Source organism: Tachyglossus aculeatus, chromosome 4 (assembly GCF_015852505.1).
Source record: "Tachyglossus aculeatus isolate mTacAcu1 chromosome 4, mTacAcu1.pri, whole genome shotgun sequence".
NCBI classification, from domain to species: Eukaryota; Metazoa; Chordata; class Mammalia; order Monotremata; family Tachyglossidae; genus Tachyglossus; species Tachyglossus aculeatus.
The window spans coordinates 106,018,677-106,043,859 of record NC_052069.1 but is presented as its reverse complement, the minus strand read 5'-3'; the positions used below and the strand labels follow the sequence as shown (position 1 = coordinate 106,043,859).

General features: G+C 44.4%; 2 protein-coding genes across 2 annotated transcripts; one reads left to right on the top strand and one right to left on the bottom strand.

Moving 5' to 3' along the window:
- The first annotated feature begins 422 nt into the window (after positions 1–422).
- Positions 423–11,358, top strand: SOHLH1 (spermatogenesis and oogenesis specific basic helix-loop-helix 1). The gene is made up of 8 exons (XM_038745912.1): positions 423–511; positions 2,858–2,974; positions 3,937–4,084; positions 6,634–6,755; positions 8,195–8,304; positions 9,507–9,747; positions 10,322–10,401; positions 10,799–11,358. The coding sequence occupies exons 1-8, from the start codon at positions 423–425 to the stop codon at positions 11,032–11,034; spliced, it is 1,143 nt and encodes a 380-aa protein (XP_038601840.1). The 3' UTR covers positions 11,035–11,358.
- Positions 11,359–12,089: 731 nt separating this feature from the next.
- LOC119927314 (kelch-like protein 20) lies at positions 12,090–24,958 on the bottom strand. The gene is made up of 8 exons (XM_038745910.1): positions 24,935–24,958; positions 24,261–24,352; positions 22,404–22,590; positions 15,957–16,100; positions 14,892–15,025; positions 14,109–14,317; positions 12,790–12,896; positions 12,090–12,305 (listed from the first exon to the last, which is right to left on the bottom strand). The coding sequence occupies exons 1-8, from the start codon at positions 24,949–24,951 to the stop codon at positions 12,239–12,241; spliced, it is 957 nt and encodes a 318-aa protein (XP_038601838.1). The 5' UTR covers positions 24,952–24,958; the 3' UTR covers positions 12,090–12,238.
- Positions 24,959–25,183: the final 225 nt, after the last annotated feature.

Genomic DNA, 25,183 nt, shown 5'->3' with positions numbered 1-25,183 from the left:
GGATCCCTTCCATTGGCCACACCCCTTTCACCCCCATACGGCCCCCTCTATCCCTGGATGACCCCACCCACTGACCACACCCCATCTTGTCACTCCCATTTCACCCCCACGCCCCCCCCATTGACCACACCCCATCAGGCCACACCATCACACCCCAAACAGCCTCACCCACTCTATCCACGCCCCTTTACCCCCATTGACCACGCCCCATCTTGTCCCCCCCGTCTGTCCCACCCACTCCTCTCCACCCCATCCCCCCATCTATCCAGTCCCCCAATCCACTCCCCCAGCCGGCCCAGCTAATCCCCCTCACCTGGGCCGCCCTCTCCTTTCCCAAAGAGCAGGAAGAGAGACGTGAGAAAGAGGGTGTGGGCACCCCTTCTCTCTCCTCTCCCACCCACTTGGTCCTTCTCCTGGTCGCCATGGCCTCCTCAGGCCCCCCGCCCAGCAACCGGACCGTCGGTTCTTTCCGGGGTACCCCCTCCTCGCCGAGGTCGGGGGCCAGCGGGCGGTAAGGAGCCGGGTTGAGGTGTCCTTTGACCCTCACGGAGAAAGTCCTAACTAGTCCCCTGGAGGGCAGGAAGGGTTTCTCGCTTAAATTCCCCCTCTAGATTGTAAACTCGTTGTGGGCAGGGAATGTGCCTCTTTAATAATAATAATAATGCCATTTATTAAGCGCTTACTATGTGCAGAGCACTGTTCTAAGCGCTGGGGAATTTACAAGGTGATCAGGCCTTCCCAGATTGAGCCCCTTCCTTCCTCTCCCCCTCGTCCCCCTCTCCATCCCCCCATCTTACTCCTTCCCTTCCCCACAGCACCTGTATATATGTATATATGTTTGTACATATTTATTACTCTATTTTACTTGTACATATCTATTCTATTTATTTTATTTTGTTGGTATGTTTGGTTTTGTTCTGTGTCTCCCCCTTCTAGACTGTGAGCCCACTGTTGGGTAGGGACTGTCTCTATGTGTTGCCAACTTGTACTTCCCAAGCACTTAGTCCAGTGCTCTGCACACAGTAAGCACTCAATAAATACGATTGATTGATTGATCAGGTTGTCCCATGTGGGGCTCACAGTCTTCATCCCCATTTTACAGATGAGGGAACTGAGGCCCAGAGAAGTTAAGTGACTTGCCCAAAGTCACACAGCTGACGAGTGGTGGAGCCGGAATTTGAAACCATGACCTCTGACTCCAAAGCCCGTGCTCTTTCCACTGAGCCACGCTGTTTATTGTCTTATTGTGTTCTGCCAAGCACTTAGTACAGTAATCTGTGCACAGTAAGTGCTCAATAAGTGTGAATGAATGAGTACATTCGCTCCTCATCACCTGTGCCGTCCCCATCAGTGACAGAGGAGGGATTTAGTCTAAATGTTCTTCCCCCAGCATTCTCAACATCCTAGTCTTCTCCTCCCTGCGGATCCTCCCCTGGTCTGGAAGAGACAGCCACTGTAGGCAAAGGACACTGGCACTGGGAAGCAGCATGGCCTAATGTCAAGAGCTTGGGAGTCAGAGGTCGTGGGGTCTAGTCCTGCCGCTGCCACTTGTCTGCTGTGTGACCTTAGACAAGTCACTTCACTTCGCCTGTCCTCAGCTACCTCATCTGTAAAATGGAGATTAAGAGTGTGAGCCTCGTGTGGGACAGGGACTGTGTCCAACTTGATTACCTTGTATCTACCTCGGCGTTTAGAACAGTGCTTGGCACATAGAAAGTGCTTAAAAAATACCACAGTTATTAATGAGAGTGAAGGGCCAGGGCCCCAGGGTGTACAATCAGGTGGAGCAGGGTGGTAGTGACTCAGGTGATTCCACTGAAGCAAAGGGACAGATTCATTCATTCAGTCAGTCTTCTCATTCATTCATTCAATCGTATTTATTGAGCCCTTACTGTGTGCAGAGCACTGTACTAAGCGCTTGGGAAGTACAAGTCGGCAACATATAGAGACGGTCCCTACCCAACAACGGGCTCACAGTCTAGAGGGGGGACAGAGACAACAACAAAAGAAAACAAAACAAGACAAAACAAAAACAACAGTCTTATTTATTGAATGCTTACAGTGTACAGAGCACTGTACTAAGCGCATGGGAGAGGACAATAAGAAGCTCACCTCCTCCAAGAGGCCTTCCCAAACTGAGCTCCCTTTTTCCTCTCCTCCACCCCATCCCCCCCACCTCCTTCCCCTCCCCACAGCACCTGTATATATGTATGTCCAGATTTATTACTCTATTTATTTTACTTGTGCATATTTACTATTCTATTTATTTTGTTAATGATGTGCACTTAGCTTTACTACTATTTATTCTGACGACTTGACACCTGTCCACATGTTTTGTTTTGTTATCTGTCTCCCCCTTCTAGACTGTGAGCCCGTTGTTGGGTAGGGACTGTCTCTATATGTCACCTTGTACTTCCAAGCGCTTAGTACAGTGCTCTGCACACAGTAAGCGCTCAATAAAAACAATTGAATGAATGAAGACACATCCTCCACCCACAACGAGTTTACAGTCTAGATTCCTTCCAGGTCCCATGGGGAGTTACTCCCTCACCCCCTTCTGAGTTTCACTGAGGTTGGGAAGGTGTCTGCAAGAAAAACAGTCAGTCAATAATGGGATCAAGATAAAAAGGTCTTAGAGTGGGAGAGAGAGACAATTACCAATTTAAGAATTTCAACAACTCTTGGAACCCTCTCATTTCCCTGCTTGCCCCTTGCTGGGCTGTGAAACCTTATATATATTCTAATGCCTGGGATGAGCTACCGATGATGATGAAGGGTGATGAAGGTGTGGGGAATTTGGATACTTAAATGGTTTCAGGATCTCTTCACCCCCACCCTTTCCTGGTTCCCTGCTCAGTTTCCCATCCAACAGTAACTTTGACCCAGAAGATATCACTCAGGAGAATGGACTTCCAGAAGCAACAATGCGGGTCTCAAAGAGTAAACAGAATGTGGTTTTGGAGAGACATAGACGGTAAATGCTTCCTAAATCTTCTGCCCTTAATCCCTGCATTTGCTAATGTGTTGGAGGTGGGGTGGCTGCACAGTCCAGATTAACACGGTGCAATGGAGCAAGCACTCTGGGCCCAGTGTGCATCCCTGTACTCCCCAATGGTCATTTACTCTTGTGGTTTCCAGAGGACTGATTGGGATTTCAAATGCTCATTCATTTCTGCTGCACCGCTCTAATGGACATGGCGCCAAGTAGAAGAGGAGTGTGATGGGAATGAAGAAACCTCCTGTTAAACACCCTCTCCTCACCAATGCTCATATTGGGTGCTTGTCATCTTGCTTAAGGCCCCCCCCCAAAAAAAAATCCTGCTCTGAGCATCTGGCTTCCCCAAATCTCCCACCCCTGGAGGGTATAGGAAGTTTTCAGGAACAGGAATATAGGTCAGCAGCGTCAGCTCCGCACTGTTTTTAAATGGATTTTTGTAAATAAAGATAAAGATCCAACTCTGCTTTTAGAGAAGGGGGCCTAACAGGGCAATCAAGTTAGAAACATTTCCTCTTCAACAAGACTTGTTTGTTGTTGAGGAAAAAGTAATCAAGGGACAAAGGCAGTGGATTAAATAAGAAAACATCCAAAGGAGGAGTTCAAAAGACAAACAAGGCACAGGTGTTGTGTTTCAGGCCTTGCCTGATTTGGGCAGTTATCAAGCTGCTTTGCCTCGGGGCGGTGCAGTGGAATGAGCTGGGGACTGGCTTCCAGTCCTATTTCTGAGAGATTTTCTGAGAGCCCTTGTGCAGGTCGCTTCTCCATTCTGAACCTCAGTTTCCCAAACTATAAAATGGGCAGAGAATTGATTTAGTATTATTAGGGAAGAGGGAGTTTGAGCTCACTGAAGGAAGTTTTTCTGTATCCATGCAGGGTTAGTATGTGTGTTTCTGTTGTACCCTGACCGTACCTTTTTTGGGGTTGTGGGTGGAAAACAGAAAACGGATCTCCAGCAGCTGTGAGCAACTTCGAACCCTCCTGCCCAGGTTTGATGGACGACGAGAAGATATGGCCTCCATCCTGGAGATGACAGTGAAGTTCTTGGAATTGACCCACACACTTGTGCCTTTGGAGCAGCAAACCACTGTGAGTTGGGAAGGTGGGAGGAGGAAATTTCCTTTCCCCCATAAAAGCCGACAGTACCCTATAACATGTGGCCCTCAAGATTAGTAGAATTCTCACACTAACCCTTTTTTACAAACCCTAACTCCTGTCTGTCTTTTAAATGGTTTCCTATGTTAATAATAATAATAATAATAATAATAATGGCATTTATTAAGCACTTACTATGTGCCAATCACTGTTATAAGTACTGGAGAGGTTACAAGGTGATCAGGTTGTCCCACAGGGGGCTCACATTAATCCCCATTTTACAGATGAAGGAATTGAGGCCCAGAGAATTTAAGTGACTTGCCCAAAGTCACACAACTGACAATTGGCGAAGCTGAGATTTGAACCCATGACCTCTGACTCCAAAGCTCATGCTCTTTCTACTGAGCCACGCTGCTTCTCTAATGCAGCAAAGAGTTTGGTCATCATTCATTCATTCAATCATATGTATTGAGCGCTTACTGAGTGCAGAGCACTGTACTAAGTGCTTCGGAAGTACAATTCAGCAACAGAGACAATCCCTGCCCACAACGGGCTCACAGTCTAGGAGACGGGCTCAGAGTCTAAAGAAGCACTGGCTGACTTCCTGATTTGAAGAGTTTTTTATGATTAGCTTCAGCTCCCTTGTGAGGTACTGTTCAAACTATTTTTTTGGCCCATCTAATTTCCTATTTAGACAATCTGGCACCCCTTATATGAGTTCGGAACACAAAACACAAAAATGCAACACAAAAACGCTCTCCTGGAAGGAGGTAGAGAAAGGGGAAAGAAACAGTCACATAATACTTTGTTCAAGATAAATTAAAAGACTGTATACTAGGTTTGTTGTTTGAGGGAAACATCAGAAACCACTGTGCATGGATCCAGAGTTCTAGGCCAGTCAACATTCATCCATCCTGGGGAACAGCCAAAAGGACGGGGAAAAAAGCAGGCTTGGGGAAGCTTCAGTGAAGAGCAGTAATGTAGGGGGAGAGAAGTCTTTCCAAAGTCAGTTATCCTACAGGTCCTCCTGCTGGTCAATCAATCAATCAATCAATCGTATTTAGCGCTTACTGTGTGCAGAGCACTGTACTAAGCGCTTGGGAAGTACAAGTTGGCAACATATAGAGACAGTCCCTACTCAACAGTGGGCTCACAGTCTAAAAGGGGGAGACAGAGAACAAAACCAAACATACTAACAAAATAAAATAAATAGAATAGATATGTACAAGTAAAATAGAGTAATAAATGTGTACAAACATATATACATATATACAGGTGCTGTGGGGAAGGGAAGGAGGTAAGATGAGGGGGGTGGAGAGGGGGACGAGGGGGAGAGGAAGGAAGGGGCTCAGTCTGGGAAGGCCTCCTGGAGGAGGTGAGCTCTCAGTAGGGCCTTGAAGGAAGGAAGAGAGCTAGCTTGGCGGATGGGCAGAGGAAGGGCATTCCAGGCCCGGGGGATGACGTGGGCCGGGGGTCGATGGCGGGACAGGCAAGAACGAGGCACAGTGAGGAGATTAGCGGAGGGTGCGGGGTGGGCTGTAGAAGGAGAGAAGGGAGGTGAGGTCCTCCCTGCCTCTCTTGCCCACCTTGCCCCGCTTTCCTGCCACAACCATCTCACTGTTCCTCCCACCATCTTCTCTCTTTTGCCACTCCCCCTCTGTCATTTAACTTGTAACTACTAAGAATATCCTCTAATTTCCTTCCACATGAAGGGAAGAGTACAGTGGGTTTATGGTAGATAGAAAAGAGCTTCCTTAGAAGAATCATCTTCCTTAAAGTAATCCTGAAAAAATCTGATTGTGTCTGCAAAAGGAAGTCACCACGGAATATAATAAGCTCAGGGATTGTCCAGAACTAAAGCACATGTATGCAAATGCACTCACTATGATTTGGTTTGGGGATTTCATTGTTATTAGAGTACATGATGCAGGGACTATGTTTGTTTATTCTGCTGCTGAAGTCCTCAAAATTGAGCCCCAAAGGGTTTCTTCCCCCCAAAGGGAAGCGTTCTGCCATTGCTTTGCAGCACCTGACTGCTCTTCATTTGCCCTAGTTTTTGGTTTTCCTATCCCTGGTTTTATTTGTATTTCATTCCTGTTAAGAACTTTCCTTAAAAAGAATCAATTACTACAAATTGTATAGGGAGATAAAGAGCCCCCCTCCCAGTTGACCTTTTCCTCATCCAAATGAAACAGTATTTACAAGGATTCAGGGTGAGTGTACTGAAGGATAGGATCCATGGGATTCACATTGCTGGAGTCAGCAAAGGTTGATGACATGATTCAGCTTCTTCAAGGTGTATCATTGTCTTGATTGTTAAATTATATCTTAACTTGATGGGCTGATCCACAGAGCCAAACACGACATTTCTCAAAAATGGAAGAACTTCTCAATTTCCCCCTCTATTTTACAGGAAACCTCTTGGAGAATTCAGCAAGTCTGATAATAACCTCATTTATTCCAGTGGGTTTGATTGCCTCGCTGTCTCTCGCTACCTTTTCCGACGGTGCATTGTATCTCTGCCCCCTATATTTAAATTACAGATATTAGCTCCCTCTGCAGAGATGTATTCTAAATGGCAGAAAAACACGTTGGCTCAAAATACTAGAAAAAGGATTCCAGAAGACTTGAAAGACACCAAGACAAGAGACGGCAGAATGGCTGGGTCAGTGGTCCAAGACATCAACACTGTAACACTCTCCCTACCCTCAGCTTTGCCAAGCTATATATCCCTCTCCTCTTCTGAAGCCCTCCTAAAAGCTCATCTCTCCCGAGAGGCATTTCCAGGCTAATTCCCTCAATTTAAGCACCGTAGGGCAGGGAATATGTCTACCAACTCTATCGTATTGTACTCTCCCAAGTGCTTAGTAGTGCTCTGCACACAGTAAGCTCTCAATAAATACCATTGATTTGATTTCTGGTCATGCTGGCCAATCAAGTACCTCCACGCCCATGTAGTTTGTATTCATTCATTCAGTCATACTTACTGGGCGCTTACTGTGTGCAGAGCACTGTACTAAGTGCTTGGGAGAGTACAATAATACACCAATTCCCCACCCACAATGAGCTTACAGTCTAGAGGGAGAGACAGACATTAATTTAAAAAAATAAATTACAGATATGTCTGTAAGTGGGGCTGGGAGGGGTGATGAATAAAGAGAGCAAGTCAGGGTGACGCAGAAGGGAGTGAGAGAAGAGGAAAGAAGGCCAAGGGAAGAAAGAAGTTCAGGGAAGGCCTCTTGGAGGAGATATGCCTTCAATAGGGCTTTGAAGACGGGGAGAGTAATTATCTGTCAGATAAGAGGGAGGGCATTCCAGGCCAGAGGTAGGATGTGGGCAAGGGGTCAGCAGCAAGATAGATGAAATCGAGGTATAGTGAGACGGCTAGCATTAGAGGAGCAAAGTGTGTGGGCTTGGTCATAGTAGGAGACTAATGAGGTGAAGTAGGAGAGGGCAAGGTGATTGAGTGCTTTAAAGCCAAAAGTGAGGAGTTTCTGTTAAATGCTGAGGTGAATGAGCAACCACTGTAGTTACTTGAGGAGTGGGGAAAGATGGCCTGGACATTTCTGTAGAAAATGTGGACTTATTAATTCACATGTTTATTTCCTTTAGGACGGTCTTGAGCTTCTATCAATTTGTCCACCATTTCCCACATTGTATTGTAAAGCTCCTTAACAGCGATGATCACATTTTTTTATTTTTTGGATGCTTCCCAAGAGCCTTAAACAGTTCTGTGCATAGTAGTAACTCAAATTCTGGTCATACTGATATTTCATCAGTTTACATTTGTCAGGAATGTGAGAATGAGCAACATTCTCTCCAATTTTGAAGGGTGTGAATGATCAGGCCTGTGGGACTGTGTGGGACAAAGGATGGTGAGCTAGAAAGTAGAGGTGACTTCTGTGCCCTCTGACCTGCCCTCAGCCCAAATCTGCATGGAATAAACTAAGTTTTAGGAAAATGATTGACTGAACATCTAAAAATGGTTCATGACCTGGCAAAAGTCTCGTTAGTGTGCTCTGCCACTCCTGTGGCTCTACAAAACTAAAATCCCCATTTAGTCAACATGAATACCATCTCAAACATTTTCATTTTATTCGTTAGGGAAAGGGAACCCTTGGTTAGTGTGTCTACGGCTGTAGAAAACAGTATGCTGGGGTCGGGAGCAGACATTTGTTTAGAGACAATGGAAGATGCAGCTGTCTCTGACAGAGGTAGGTGAGCTCTTCAATTTGGGGTTAAATAACGCTTTCAAGAACCAGAAATGTAATGCTGCAAGAGAGGCTCATTAAAGTTGCCTGTTTGGAGTCAGGCAAAGCCTCATTTTTGCTTTATAGGAAACAGTTTCTATGGATTTTGTCTGAGCCTGTCATCTAAGGTATGTGGCAGTATTGTGACTGCAAAATGTTGCTTAATTGGTAGAAGTGAGTCATCTTCTGTAACCACTGAGCATCTCCAAGCTGTTGACGTTAGCATTAAAAGCTATTACCTTCACATTTTTCTGATCCTTTATGTAATTACTCCCACAAAAAATATTTTTAAGGCAGGTATAGATGGTACTCCTGCAAGAAATTTTGTGAACTGTTCTGAACCCGACACTTTGAATGCTTCACATTGAATATTACCCAGTGGGTGTTAAGTACATGGAACTTGTCACCATAGGAAGTTGTAGCAGCCACAAAATATCAGTAGGTTCAGGAGGTGTTTGAATATGTGAATGGGAGGTCTGTGGTAGGCGATTAGGGGGCCGGGGGGTGAGAGGTGTGAGAAGCATTTAGATATATTTATGCACAATAAGCAGTGTGGCCTAGTGGAAAGAACATGGGCCTGAGAGTTGGAGGACCTGGGTTCGAATCCTGAGTTGGCCACATGGCTGCTATGTAACAGAGCAAGTCAGTTAACTTCTCTGTGCTTCAGTTTTCCAATCTGGAAAATGGGATTCAATACCTGTTCTCCCTCCTTAGACTGTGAGCCCCTTGAGGGACAAGGATTGGGCCCAATCTAGTTATTTTGTATCTACCCCAGCACTTAGGACAGTGTTTGGCACAGAGAAATCACTTAAAAAACATCATAATGTTCTATTTTTGTAAGAAAAAATTAGGAATATATTTGAAGGTCCAATTTTAAGAAGGTGGATTGTAAATTCCTTGAAGGCAGGCATCATGTCTACCAACTCTGTGATATTGTACTCTTCCAAGTGTTCTGTACATGGTACAGTGTTCTTTACACCCCTGTAAAGCAAGGAAAGCAGTCCTTATACTATTCCTCCAAGTATTCTTAAGCATCCTTTAGCACCACAGTCGGAAGACAGAATACTGTGCCGGATAGACCATTCATCTGGCCCCAGATGGCATTGTTTATGGTCTCATCTCTCTATGATTCTTCTGAAAGCTATTTGACAGAACTCTCCTTTTAGATCGGAGGATCTCTGATATCTCAGAGCATGGAGGGATTTACCATGCTCCCCTAGAGCAATCCAGATCCTGGTCCTCCTTCATGCAACAACCATCTCCCCTTCTGAGCTCAACATTGCCGAGATGGTGGCACCAGCCTGAGTGTGTCTTTACGTCTTTTGAGGAAGACTGTTTACCAGCAAGCATCCTTGAGTCTGAGAACAAACCTTCTGGCATGCTGATGAGCCCTATTCTGAATAACAGGTACACAGTTGGGTTGGGGTGCGGCTAAAGAAAATCTTCATTAACAAATTTCATGCCCATTATAACTGGCCATTTCCATCCGAACGAAGTGAAGGCCCCGTATTTTCTTTCATTAATAGACTTCACCGTGTTGAATTTTGAACTCTCAGGTTTGGAGTATTTTAGCTTAGAGATGTATTTCCCCCAAATGAAAATTGTCTATTTTTTGTGTGTGTGCGCGTGCGTGTGTATATATCCCTAGGGAATGAAGGCAGAAACAGAATTGCATGAACAAGGTGGATCAGTGAGTTGAGCAGGGGCCTGGGTGTCAGAAGAGCCTGGGTTCTAATCCAGACTCCACCACATGTCTGCTGTGTGACCTTGGTCAAGTCACTTAACTTCTCTGGGCCTCAGTTACCTCATTTGTAAAATGGGGATTAAGATTGTGAGCCCCATGTGAGACAGGGACTGTGTCCAACCTGATTAAGTTGCATCTACCCCATCACTTTAGAACAGTGCTTGGCACATAGTAAGTGCTTAACAAGTACCATAATCATCATCATTATTATTATTATTATTGCCATTTAACTTTCAGGCTTCTGTCAGAATATGAAATAGAAAAGGAAATGCCTTTCATGCCTTGGGCTGATTCTTTTGAGTGGCTGGGTGAACAAGGTACTGTTGTCCTGCTGTTTACTACAATGTGAAAATGTTATTTTGTTTCTTAAGATGAGCCATTAATTAAATTAGTGACAGAGTTGGGGCTAGAATACAGGGTGGGGAGACTTGGAATACTTAAGATGACAGTTAATAGCCTTGATCTTATTCTGTTATGCTCCTGGCTGTGTGATCCTCTGTTCCTCAGTCTGTTCATCCGCAAAATGGGTGTAATGATTCCAATTGACCTACTTTAGAGGGCTGAATGGGTTCATGGAATTTCGACAGTAATCATAAGTGCTTTGAACTTTTTGGTGTCAGTGGAAATAAAAGGAAAGTTGGTCCCAATGTGGGATGTGGGGGGAAGGAGAGATCATCTGGGGTTATGTTCACCTAAACTGTGTTCCTTTTCTAGATCTAGAAACCATGGTGTCGACAGGTAGAGACCCTCAGACCATCTCAACAGCAACCCAGCTAAAACTGGAGGCCAACCACCAGGAAATATTCCTTCAGAAGGTTGACCCAGAATCACAGCCTACTCTATATCCTTTGGTGTCAGACTGTTTAGGACCGAGTCCAGGACAGACTCCTCATGACTATCAGAAGGAAGTGAATGATATCTTCTTTGATCTCCCCCTATATGAGTTCTAGGTGTGGTCATGACCAGAGTTTGGAGATTTACTGTTAAGAGGTTTGGGAAGATACTTGTGAAAATGTAGAAACCAATCACAGGTTTGGCAGTTTATTTTTTGCCTGGATTGCAGCTGTGCCCTACTTTGAGAGCTGGGGCAAGTAAAGATGGAATATAAAAGAGGGAAAGTTATTTTCTTGGAGGGAGCTAATAGCCCTGTATAATTAATACCTTTCAAAATGCAAATCTGAGCCTGCTTTGAAAGCATAATCAGTCTGTTCCAATGAAGTTTGATGAAACTCAGATGACTCTGAGTCTGTATTTCTCTGATGAAGTCTTTTCTATTAAATCCCTGAATACCTAAGCCTTGCATCTTTAGTGGATGATTGACGCCGGCCTTAGGGGTTTTGGCTTGGGGTGTCCTGTCCTGAGTTGGAAAAGAAGGTGAAGGGGTGTGGTAGCAGCAGCTGCAATTGTTTCTGCTTCCTTTCACCCTGCTCTGCAAGCGGACCACTGGGCAACCAAGGACAACAGATTCACCAGTCGCTCATCAGCCCCAGGGAGCCAGGGACTCATCACACTTTTCTTCTTGCCAGGCATAAATTATCATCTGTCCGGGAGAAGGACAGACGGCAGAATTAGGAAATGGAGGGAGCAGAGGAGAGAACATACTGAGGCCTGGAAGAAGCCAGTAAAAGAGGGGCCTGTTGGAGACCCAGACCCAAACCTAGTTCCTCTGGTAGCAGCTTGTAATGTGGCCAAGGCCCAGTACTGGGCAGACATGGGTCCAGCCCTGTGCCCCAGGATACCAAGTGTCTGATGCTTGAGACAGTTATCCTTTGGGGAACCTATAATTCCAGCTAAACTTAACAAGCCATGTGAGTGCAGTCTTGGGAGGAAGAGATTTCCTCCTGCTATGTTCTTCTAGGCCATCGGTCCGCAGTGCAAGGGCGTCAGACATCACATTAGCCTGCTTTCCATCCACCCTCCTTAGTTTCTGCTTGAATTAAATTCACCAAACCACTGTGACCTCACACGGTGCTAAAGTGTGCTCTTTATCTGTTCGTTAATCACAATTCAGTAGAGCTGGCTTGCCCAGAGTCTTCATTCACACCCACCCCCGTCTCCTTTCCCCACGGCAAACAATTCTCAACCCGCGCAAGTGCTTTAATCCCCGCTGGTTGCCTTTAATACCGGATTGCAGAACGGGACTGATGACCCCTTCTAGCCGATCATCTTCAGCACACCCACACCTCCTCCTGGCCGCCTGTTCTTCATGTTGCCAAATAATCTAGGGTAGAAAGAGTTTGAAAGAGATTTGTCCCTCCTCCCCTGGGAAAACAGTATGCATAGCTACATGTCAGTCACTCATGCAAGTGGGCAGGTGGTAGACAACCCCCCAGACGGACAAAGCAGATCAGGGAGATAACCCATCCTGAGGGACTCATGGCACCAAAGGGAGCCAGCTGTAGCTTTTAGTGTGCCAATGAAAGTTACAGTAATTGGGGGAGAGGCCCTCTATTTGGTCTGCCAATTATCAGCACTGTGGAAAATCAATGTCTTGTGCTCCTTTCCAGTGTACTCCTTGTAACTGGTTTAGTTCTGGATGTGTAGAAGTAATGGAGGATTTACCACACTGATTTGAAAATCTTGGGAAAAGAGGAGAGGGGAAGAAATGGCACTCTAAACTGCTCCAGCTGAACAAGGTTGGACCACAAGTCCATTTTGGAGGGCAGTCATCACGTGCTTGAACCTCAGACCCCAAACTTACTTACCTCCATCGATTGGCTTCAAAGTCAAAGGCTTCCACTGTTGTCAAGTGCACCACTCCATCAAACCCTCCGATAGCCAATAGATAGCCATTGGCCCCAGCCAAGTTCACCTAAACAGAAACCACGGGATCAGTGCATCTTTCTCCAGCCAGGAATAAGCTGAGGCTCAGAGCTGGGCTGGCAACAACCCCAAAGAGGGGGCATTTCAACTTTGCTAGAAGGAAACTAGAGAAGGAGCATGGCCTAGTGGATACAGCACAGGCCTGGGAGTGTGAAGGACCTTGTTCTAATCCTAGCTCTGTCACTGGTCTGCTGTGTGACCCTGGGCAAGTCACTTCACTTCGGTGTGCCAGTTACCTCATCTGTAAAATGGGGGTTAAGACTGTGAGACCTGTGTGGGAAAGGGACTGTGTCCAACCTGATTAACTTATATTTACCCCAGAGCTTAGCACCATGCCTGGCACATAGTAAGCACTTTACAAATATCAGAAAAAAAAATTAAGCAGAGGAGACAACCTAGAAACTAGACTGCCTTTATCTTTTGATTTCTCTTGGCAAATTTAGCTTCCACCCAGGGGACCTTTGCCTGTAAAAATGAAGCCTGGAGCATAAAAGGCTGGGAAGAGCCTTAGGGCTATCAACTTGACACTTCTGGCATTGGGAATTGAAAGTAAACAGTCTGAAGGCCAAGACTGGAAAGGCCCAGAGCTCTCACAGAGCTGGGGAAACAGAGCTTTATTTTGAAATCATCTGCTCAGGCAGGAGCTGAAAGGAACTCTGGGGAGAAAGAATCTTCCCTGTGGAAAGACTCCCCTTCCCACCCACACCCAACCCTTGCCGATTCCTTTCTGAATCAAATTACAGACTTCCGACAGACCTATAATTGTGACGAGGTTAAGCTCTGAAGGTGGCATTTTTAAAACACAATTAACAGGCAACTACCACAGAGAGAGAACACTAGTGATTATGGATCTATTTTTAGGAACGGGAGGTTAGGTTTCTGCAAGATAAGCCCATCACGACTTCTTTTACTGTTATCTTGAAGGCAGAGAGAGTTATGCGTAAGTGTCTCTCTTTCTCCAGCCAACACTCTGGAACTGGAAATTTAGGAGGGGATCCATCCAGCTAAGTTCTTCTAGACTGTGAGCCTGTTGTTGTGTAGGGACCATCTCTATATGCTGCCAACTTGTACTTCCCAAGTGCTTAGTACAGTGCTCTGCACACAGTAAGCGCTCAATAAATATGATTGAATGAATGAATCCAGCTGCACACCAGGAATAGACTCAACTAGGCTCCTCCCTTGAAGCTCCCTAGCCGCGTACCTTGTCTCGCTTGGATCTCAAGGGCATCATAGGCAACCACTCGTTGGTTTCTGGCTCAAAGCGCTCCACGCTGCACAGTTCAGTGATCTCGTCCCTTCCCCCCACGGCAAAGATTTTCCCTCTGAAGGCCACGCAACCAAAGTTTACCCTGCAGGTTCTCAGAGGGGGACAAGGAGACCACGCATCCTCTATGGGGCTGTAGCGTTCCACTGGAGAAAGAGACAAGATGTCAGAGCAGAGCAGCACATGTGAAGAGAGGGGAGGGACAGTAGGGTTCTGTCAGACTACAAGAGAGCTTACTTGTTCCCAGAGCACCATGACTCCCGATCTAGATGGACATGGGAAATTTTTTTAAAAAACAGTAGGTATTACTACCGTTGAGCCCTTGTAAAAAAATAAGGGACATGTGTTTACAAGCGTATTTCTTATTTTAAATACAGGGGTTGGAATAAATAAGTATAACCAAAACTATTTGAGTCTTGAGCCCAGCCCAGGACTTGTATTTAAAGTATTTGCCAGGCTAGTGACCCTAAAATTTCAGCCCCGGCTGAAATCTCTTGGGTTTGGTATCTTCAGTCCTGGGACCCAGCATATTTCTAACAAAGTAGAGGCAATCAAGCTAAAGGTCCTTCAGAATAGAGAGACTGTCATCTTCAGGATGAGACACAGGTCTGCTCTGTATTTTCTAAAATGCCAAATGAATGCGGAAGCTTAATAAATTTGGTTTGATGACGACTTGTGACGTCAGTGAAATGACACCCCTTCCCACACCGCCCCCGTTACCTGAGCGCAGTGGAGATTGACCATCTGCCCCTCCTATGGCATAAAGATAGCCCCCTAAGGCTACCAGACCCAGGCCCCTTCGGCGACAGGTCAGAGGAGCCACCTTGCACCACCTATTTTCTCCAGGATCGTACCTGAAACGACAATTTTGGAGCTGCCTACCTGTAAGTCCACGTCTCCCGAGTTATCGTGTGAAGTTTGGAATTCTCTCACCACCTATTCACCATGGAACTCTGCCCAAGGGCACTAGCACTAGAGTGGAGGAAATTGGGCACATCTCCTGGTTTTCTTCTCTCATATTACATACCTCTGTACATAATTATGTACATGTCCATAACATTTATATCAATGCCTGTCTCCCCTTCTAATCTCTAAATTCATTGTGGGGAAGGAACATGTCTACCAACCCTGTAATACTGTTTTCTCCCAAGCCACTTACTACAGTGCTCTGCACAAAGTGCTCAATAAATATGACTGAATAATAATAATAATAATAATAATGGCATTTATTAAGCACTTACTATATGTGAAGCACTGTTCTAAGTGCTGGGGAGGTTACAAGGTGAACAGGTTGTCCCACAGGGGGCGCACAGTCTTAATCCCCATTTTACAGATGAGGTAACTGAGGCACAGAGAAGTTAAGTGACTTGCCCAGTGTCACACAGCTGACAATTGGCGGAGCCAGGATTTGAACCCATGACTTCTGACTCCAAAGCCCGTGCTCTGTCCACTGAGCTACGCTGCTCCTCGAATGAATGAATGAATAAGTGCTCAATAAATGATTGATTAAATACAATTGATATTAAAACTGTGCTCTCTCTTCTGGACCAGTGGTACCCAGGCTGTTAGAAGCAGTGTCTGAGGAACTTCTCTGCCATCAACATCAAGCTGATTGAACTAGTCTCCGATTCTCCCTTCCCTCCAAATGCCAAGTGAGAGTCAGGGTCCCTGGGTCAAAACAATTAAAAAAAAATAATGAAATAAGGACTTGATTACCCGGAGGCAACTTCGTATAATATGGTCCTCGGAGAAAAGACAGTTGGAATTCAATTGGGGTTACTTTACCTTTCCACTGTGCCGAGGCATGTTAATCCATCGTGGCCTCCCGCGCAGTACAGGTAACCACCCAGTTCTGTGACTCCCATATCTCTTTTGCCTTCCCTTAGTGGGGCCACATCACTCCTCCATTCATTTATTTTAGGATCATACCTGATGGGGATAAGTGCAAGACTTTAAAGGAATTCCTATTCCTTTCCACTGTCAGGCATGGATTAGAACAGTCATCAGTCAATCATATTTACTGAACGCGTACAGTGTGTACAGCACTATACTAAGTGCTTGGGAGAGTACAATATGCCAGTGTTGCTAGACATGTCATGTGAATAAGAAGGAGTCCATACCAGCCCACCTTCCCCCATCTTGTCTTATGCCGTCGAGTCCTCTCCGACCCACAGCGACATCATAAACACATCTCCCAGACCACCCCATCTCCATCTGCAATCCTTCCGGTAGTGTACCATAGAGTTTACAGAGATATAAAATGGAAGAAATTCACCCTGGACAAATTATTTCTCAACCTAGCCAAGTAAGAGAGTGGCTATTTCCAAGGAAATCTAACCAGACCACCCCAGGGAAGTATTTAGTAATAATGATGGCATTTGTTAATCACTTACTATGTGCAAAGAGCTGTTCTAAGTGCTGGAGAGGATACAAGGGGATCAGGTTGTCCCACGTGGGGCTCCCAGTCTCAATCCACATTTTAAAGATGAGGTAACTGAGGCAACAGAGAAGTTAAGTGACTTGCCCAAAGTCACACAGCTGACAAGCGTTGGAGCTGGGATTTGAACCCATGACCTCTGACTCCCAAGCCCGTGATCTTTCCACTGAGCCACGCTGCTTCTAAGTATTTTGTTATTAAGAATCTAATATTTTGTTATTAAGAATCTAAGTATTCTAAGTATTTTGTTATTTAATTGGGGTTTAACTTTTAGATTAAGAGAACAGTGGAAATGTATTCAGCCTGCAGGGACTGTCCCACTCTGTGCACTTAACTAACATTTTTGGAGTGCCTAATCATTTCCCAAGTTCCTATTCAGTCAGTTCTTAGATTTAAAATATAATCAGTCCCTGGAAACTACATCTTAAATCAGAAAAATTTAAATCATAAGCAATTTTCTCATAGGAATGATCTATAAGAGAGGAATTGGTTGCTGAAACAAGGTTGGGTTATAATGGTAGTTGTTAAACATTTACTTTGTGTCACTGTACAAAACTCTGAGGTAGATACAAATTAATGAGGTCAGATCCAGTCCCTGTCATCATCATCAATCGTATTTATTGAGCGCTTACTATGTGCAGAGCACTGTACTAAGCGCTGTCCCACACGTGGTTCATGGTTTAAGAAGGAAGGAGAACAGGTGTTGAACATCCATTTTACAAATGAGGTAACTGCGCAACAGAGAAGGTAAATGTACCCAAGGTCACAGAGCATGATGCCCTTTTATCCCCCCAAATTACTCAGATAAATTCTAGAGGGGGCAAGATCACTACTAGAAGCAGCATGGCTCAGTGGAAAGAGCATGGGCTTTGCAGTCAGAGATCATGGGTTCAAATCCTGGCTCCGCCACATGTCAGCTGTGTGACTTTGGGCAAGTCACTTAACTTCTCTGTGCCTCAGTTACCTCATCTGTAAAATGGGGATTAAGACTGTGAGCCCCCCATGGGACAAACTGATCAGTTTGTAACCTCCCCAGTGCTTAGAACAGTGCTTTGCACATAGTAAGCACTTAACAAATACCATCATTATTATTATTACATTAATGTATTATATGCATTATATATAGAATGTATTCAAACATTATATAGCCTACAAACAATTACTCTCTCTACCTTCAAAACCTTATAGAAGGCACATCTCCTATAGGACGTGTTCTCTGACAAAGCCCTCATTTCCTCTTCTCCCACTCCCTTCTGCGTCAGCCTGATTTGCTACCTCTTCACCCCTCCCTCAGTCCCACAGCACCTACGTACATAACTGTAATTTATTTATTTATATTAATGTCTGTCTCCCCCTCTAGATTATGAGCTCATTGTAGCCAGAGAAGGCCCAAGTATTTAGTACAGTGCTCTGCACACAAGTGCTCAAAAAATATGATTTATTGATTGATTATACTATGTCAGAGAGGTTTCACAATAGGAAGTCAATTCTTCTCCTGCTCTGCTCCCCACCACCATCCTCTTTATATTATCACCTTCTCCCCACCCACCAATTGCAGTTTTTAAAATTGTTTCCCCATTTTCCTGTGGCTTCTGTTTACCACCATCCCACCCATGTCTCTAACCTAATGCAAAATGGAAAACAGTGCTGTAAAGCTTAGAAATGTAAATGGAGTTTGTCATAATTTAAAATGTCATGTCAATGACTGCCTGAATTATAAGATTAGCCTACTTTTTCAAGGGAATTTACATCTTGGCACCTTATAAAAGTGGTGCCAAACACTGTCAGCATCTCAGCTCGCAATGTTAATATGCACTAGAACTCTAGTTCAGATCCAGTTGTTTTCCTTCACAGTGCTGTAGCCAGATGAGTTGGAAAATGAAGTCTGGTTTTGCACAAGCAGAATGATGTTTCTTCTACTTGCCCAAATCTCAGGAAAATTGTGTTTTCTACCACGATCCAATGACTATTTGCAAGAATGCAAATACTCTGAATTTGTTTCACTTTGACAGTGTAGAAACAGTATTGTTTCTGATTCATCCCCAGAGTGAAGCAAGGCTGGAATCCACATCGTGTTTGAAATAATTGTGGAGAGGAAACATGGAATAAAACAGGGCTTTGGTCACATAGCATTTTATTCCCCAAATTCCTGGAGTGGTTCAGCTGGGAAGCTGATGAGCTAAATCCATCAATTAGAAGCAAGTAACATTGATCCAAGCACTTATTCTATCCTTCCTTGACTACTGTATCAGCCTCTTCACTTATTTCCCTGCCTCCTGCCTCTCCCCACTCCAGTCCATACTTTACTCTGCTGTCCAGATCATTTTTCTAAAAAACAGTTCAGTCCACTTTTCCCCACTCAAGAACCTCCAGTGGTTGCCCATCCAACTACGCATCAAACAGAAACTCCCTAACCATAGGCTTTAAAGCACTCAATCACCTTGCCCCTTCCTATCTTACTTTACTGATTTCCTACTACAACACATTCACGTCACTCCTTTCACACCAACCTACTCACTGTTCCTCAAACTCATTCATCTCACCTCCAACCCCTCATCCATGCCCTCTATCTGGCCTGGAACTCCCTCCCTCCTTATAGCCGACAAACTATTAATCTCTCCACCTTCAAAGCCTAATTAAAATAACATCCCTAAGAGGCCTGACCCCACTAAGCCTTCATTTCCCTTATTCCCTCTCCCTTCTGCATCACCCATGCCTTTGGATTTGTATCCTTTATTCACCCCACCTTCAGCCCCACAGCACTTATGCACATATCCATAATTTATTTTAATTTCTGTCTCCCCATCTAGACTGCAAGCTCCTTATAGGCAGGGAACTTGTCTACCAACTCTGTTATACTGTACTTTCCCAAGCTCTTAGTACAGTGCTCTGCATGCAGTAAGCACTCAATAATTATGAATGATTGATTGTTTATAGGAAATGAATGGCAAACTTGTCTGAACATGTCTTCCCAATGTGTCCTATGGCTAAGGACTCCCATACTTGAAAAGTTAAAGCAGCTTTTTGTTTCACCTAAATGCTAGGTCTCCAAAATTGGTTAAAAGATGGAGAAGAAGGGAAGGAATAGAAAAGATAGATTAAGGATGCAACCAGGTAGATGTAAAAGTACAACTGAATTAGATAGGGAATCAATCATATTCCTTTAATATAATGATAATAGTGATGGCATTTGTTAAGTACTTACTATGTGCCAAGCACTGTTCTAAGCGCTGGGGAGAATACAAGGTAATCAGGTTGTCCCACGTGGGGCTCACAGTCTTCATTCCCATTTTACTGATGAGGTAACTGAGGCACAGAGAAGTGAAGTGACTTGCCCAAGGTCACACAGCAGGCAAGTGGTGGAGCCGGGATTGGAACCCATAGCAGCATAAATGTTTCCTTTCAATGTAAAAATTGAACAGTATCTTCTCTTCCCCCAACTTGTCAGACCCAGGATTTTTAGAACAATAGGATTTCTCCTTCCTGGTAACGATTTAGAATTCAGAATTGCCTTTGAGTCTTCTGCCAGGTAAGTCCAAGAGTAGCTTGTCAGCTTTCCTGCATTTCTGCATCCAGGAACATAAGACTCAGGAGTTTTACAATTCCAAGCAACCCTTGACAATTTAAAATATAGAATTAAAATCTAAACATGAAATGGCACTGAAGTTTCCTAATTCAGGCTGAAGGCCTGCCTAAGAAGGAAGACTGCCTAAGGAGGAAGGCTGCCAGAGAAGGAAGACTGCCTGTCAGAGACAGAGTTTCATTTCATTTGTAGCAGAGGAATATTTCATATTAAAATATGACAGGGTAGGGAGCACTGATAGGAATAATAATGATAATAATAATGGTATTTGTTAAGCACTTACTATGTGCCAATCATTGTTCTAAGCACTGGGGTATATACAAAGATCCTGCCTCATATGGGGCTCACCATCTAAGAAGGAGAGAGAACAGGTAATAATCTGCTGAGAGTAATTTTTACAAATATTACAAATCAAAATGATTGGTTTTCAGCTCACAGTCAAAAGCCACAGAGAGCGGCATCCAGTATTATACTGTGAGCCCCGTGATGGGTAAGGACTGTTTCTGACCTGATTAACCTGAATCTACCCCAAAGCCTAGAACAGAGCTTGAAACATAGTGAATGCTTAACAAATATAATAAGAATAATAGTGATTCAGGGAGGTAGCGGTGGCGGATGTTCTCATGGGCATGGCCAGTCGGATGCACAACGAGCTGTTTGTAAGAATCAGCCTCAAGGGCTGCAGCCCTGACATCCAGGCAAGACGGCTTAAATGTGGGGCAACAATGGAGCCACGGAGAGGCAAGGCTGGGGTGCCAGAGCCAATGATCCCCCCACCCCAGCAATGCTCCTCCTCTGACCCGGAGTGGCGGCCACCCACACTTACCAATACCCCAATAGTTTTTACAGGCTTTTCAGACACGACCAATTTTAACTCACTTCTACAGACTGTAAAGGTTAGGACAGGTGACAGAGCTGGGAGGGGAAGAGGACCGTGACCTTCCTCAGATTGTGAACCCTATGTGGGACATGGATTGTGTCCAATCTGATTATTTTGTATCTAACAAGCAACCAGTCGTATTTATTGAGCACTTACTGTGGGCAGAGCACTGTACTAAGCACTTGAGACAATACAACATAATGGAGTTGGTTGATACATTCTTTGCCTACAACAAGCTTAAAGGCTAGAGGGGGAGGCAGACAGTAATATAAATTACAGATATATACAGAAATTGAGTGGGGCTGTATCTAACCCTGTGCTTCACACTTCATAAGTGTGTAACAAATACCATCATCATTAAGGAAAAGGAGAAAAGGAAGAGGCAGTGTGGTCTATTGGGTAGAGCATGGGTTGGGAGTCAGAAGGACGTGGGTTCCAATCCTAGCTTCGCCACTTGTCTGTTGCCTCATCTGTAAAATGGAGATTAGGACTGTGAGCTCCACCTGGAACATGGACTGTGTCCAACCTGATTAGCTTGTACCTACTCCAGCACTTAGTACAGTGCTTGGCACATAGTAAGCACTGAACTAATATAATGGGGGAAAAAAAGAGAGGAAGGATGGCAAGTAAATGAAAACTGAAGAGCAGGCAACTTGGTGTGGTTGAGAGCAATTTATTTAGGGTACCTATTTTCATGGTGCCTGGCAAAGTCAGACATGGCAACCTGAGCGTTGTTCAATAGCTCTTTCCCTCCCTACAGTTTTCAGAAGGTGCGGTTGTCCAGCCCCATGGATTTAGACTTGGACTGTTCCGATCTGGGGATTGGGAGGAGCACCTACTACTCCCTATCAGTACAACTCCAGTTCCAAAAACCACAGAGAGAGAGGGGCCGGCTTCAGGACCCCAGCAATCCTGGGGGATCCAGGTCGCAGTTCTGTGGGTCCAGAGGCCTGGAGGATTGCCGACAGAACTAGGTTCCCAGACATGCAAAACTGTGTTTGAACCCCCAAGAGGCCCACATGTGACCAACTCCCTATAGACCCCTAGAATATAAGCTCACTGTGGGTAAAGAATGTGTCTGTTATATTGTTCTATTGTATTCTCCCAAGACCTTAGTACAATGGTGTGCACAATGTAAGTGCTCAATACACATGATTGACTGAGTGACCCTCCCCACCCCATGCAGAGCCCACCCTCTGTCCATTTCCTCTTTGCTTTCCTTGCATCATTTCTCCTTCTGTTCTCCCATCAGTCACGGCAACAAATCAAAGCCACTTTTTGCTTTCCCCAGTCAGAACTCACTACGGTACTTTGGCCCAGCCCCACCGTTACCTTTCCACACTGCTAAGGCAGCTTGTCCCATCATAGCCCCCGATGGCGTAGAGCGAACCATTGAGGGGCATCACTCCAGCACCACAGCGATGTTTACACCCGGGGCCTAAAAGCTTCCATTCATGAGTCAGGGGATTGTAGCACTCTATCCCACTGACAACATTCATAGACAGGGGGCAGCCTCCTACTGGGAATGGGGTGGGAGGCAGGTGAGGGGGAAGAAGGATGGGGAGGGAAAGAGGGAGGAGGAAACAAAGAAACGAAGATTTAACACCAAAAGAGGAGAGAAGCAAAATGAAATGAAATCCAGCACTGCTTAGTTATTAAAGAAAATGAACCTGGTTTTAACAAATTCAATGCTGTAATTAAAGCTAATTGCACTATAGATTTGAAAACATCTAAGCACTCTCTAAGTAGGGTCTGACACAAAGGATGGGATTAATCAACTCTTGGCTGATGAAATAGATTTTCACCACTAAAGCTTTAAACAGTCAATTCCCCAACGCAGTGAGTTCTATTTTAATCACATCTGACTAACATTTAGGTTACTGTCCTGGAGGGAGCACTACCAGTATTGGATGAGCAATCAACCAGTCATTCAATTGCACTTTCTAAGTCCTTACTATGCATTAAAGCATCAAAATATCTCACCATCTTTTTTAGGATTTCAGACTCTCCCTGTCTTCATCTGGCTGCACAATGCCTTTGTTGAGAAGGACAGTTCAGAGATAACTCTATTTAGGATTTTGTTTGACTTTGAGATGCTTATTGCATTACCTTTATTAATGGAAAGAAAACAACAAATTACAGCTGGCTACATTTGGAGTTTACTGAATTTTTACCCCTTAACAGTTTTGAATGACTCATAAACCGTATCTAGTTTTATGTTGAAAGGTAGAAACATGACCGCTTCTGCCAGCTTCTACAATTACAGGACAATTCAAAATAAGTAGTTTTCCAATTCAGAGCTACCAACTCCATACTGGGAAGCAACATGAGACCTTTTTCAATCTTTTTCTAACACATGAGATGGATTTGTTTAGGCAAACCGTTTTAGGGACTCAATGTCCTATCCTTTTGGTAGTCAGAGGGTTGCTTATTTGGGGCTGTTAGGAAGGAATTGTTTTCTTTTGAACAGTATGGAAGGAGGTCAGCAATATTTGTAAGCAGGTATCGCCCATCACCTTACATTCAGTTCTCATATGAATACCCCTGCCCTATCAGCGTGGAAAATTGTTATTAATTGCATGGTGTTGCATAGGATTTAAAAAAAAAAACTGAAAGCAGTTCAATTAATGTCCAATTCCTATTTAGTGAATATCTAATAAATGTATAACTCTAAAATATATGGTGTTTGTGGGAAGGCCATCAGAACCAAGTAGGTGCTCTGCTCTGCCTGAAGGGAAACAAGAAATTTGGAAAATACGGTCTCCACTTTACGAGGCCTGTGGGCAATGAATCACAACCCATCCTAGGCAGAGTAGGGTTGTTTCACACTCTTACCCAAAATTGAAGATGACAGCACCTGCCGATCCTCCCATAGAACCATAGAACCTAACTTCCTAGATTTCCAAACTGGAAGCCTCCCAAATTAATCAGACTGGCATTGGCCCCGAAAAGAGATATTGTCCCTGCCCTCTGACAACCCCTTTACCCTGGCTAAAAATCAATCTACAGTAAAGCAAATCGACCATTAGATGTCTTCATCTTTAGCTGTAACCTTTAAAAAAGCATTTCGGGGGACTGTGGGTGTGAGTTTATGTGTGTGTACACCTGTGTATATTTCTCTTCAGGGTTGCCCATCTCTTTTGAGCCATGTTTATTCTCTTTCTTTTAAAAAGAGAAGAGAGAACTTACCAGCAAAGACTAGATCCACTTCTTGGGCAACAGGATGAGTTTGCCGTCGCATTCCTTGGGAGACCTGAGTTTCTTCAAAATGCCGCTGCTTCCTGCATCAACAAAAATCACAGTCACGTTCCCTAGAACAGCCAGGGCATTCCTGCCTGGCAACTGACAGCTCTCTGTAGTCTGTCCCAAAATGTTACATCTACAAAACCACAATCAATGGGGAAGGGAAGAAGGAGGGAGAGGGTTAAGGTGGGGAGTGGGTGGAGGTGAGGTGAAACCTGTCGTTCTGAAGCTTGAAAATGAAGAATCATATTAAAAAAAATTTGAAGCATTTATTCACGTGCTAAGGAATGGCTTTGGGGATGTAGCATAATTGTAATCTATCAGTTCGCTTTTATCTCTGGCCAATTGAATGCAAATTGCCATTCAACCTTTTGGGAGGGACTGAAAGATTTTAGTTTTAATTCAAGGATGAGAAAAGGTTTCTTAACTGTCAAACTAGAAAAGTTCCCCAAGTGAATGGTTACAGTCACAGAATATGTAAAAATGCCTCCAAAATAATTTTAAGAACCTGGGTCTTATTTGATGGCAAACGTAAGGAGCCTGAGGAAACAGATTAAATGCCATTAAGTAAATGCCTCTTCCTGCTGTCTCTAACCTATGCTTAAGTCTTCAATACTTACTCTTTTTCTACACCCATCTCAACCACAAAGTATCCAAACTCAGAGCAAGAAATGGGGTTTGAGTGGACCAAGTCTCTCTCAGAAGGAGGCTGAAGGGTTTTTATAGGAGGCAGAAGCCAAAAATAGGAACATCACCCCCAGCTTTTGGAGTCCCAGCCACGTGGGACCCCAGGAATGCCAATCAATGCACTGTTCCTTCCCACTAGCTCAGGAAGACTGCAGTCTAAAGATATTCATTCCTCAAATAAG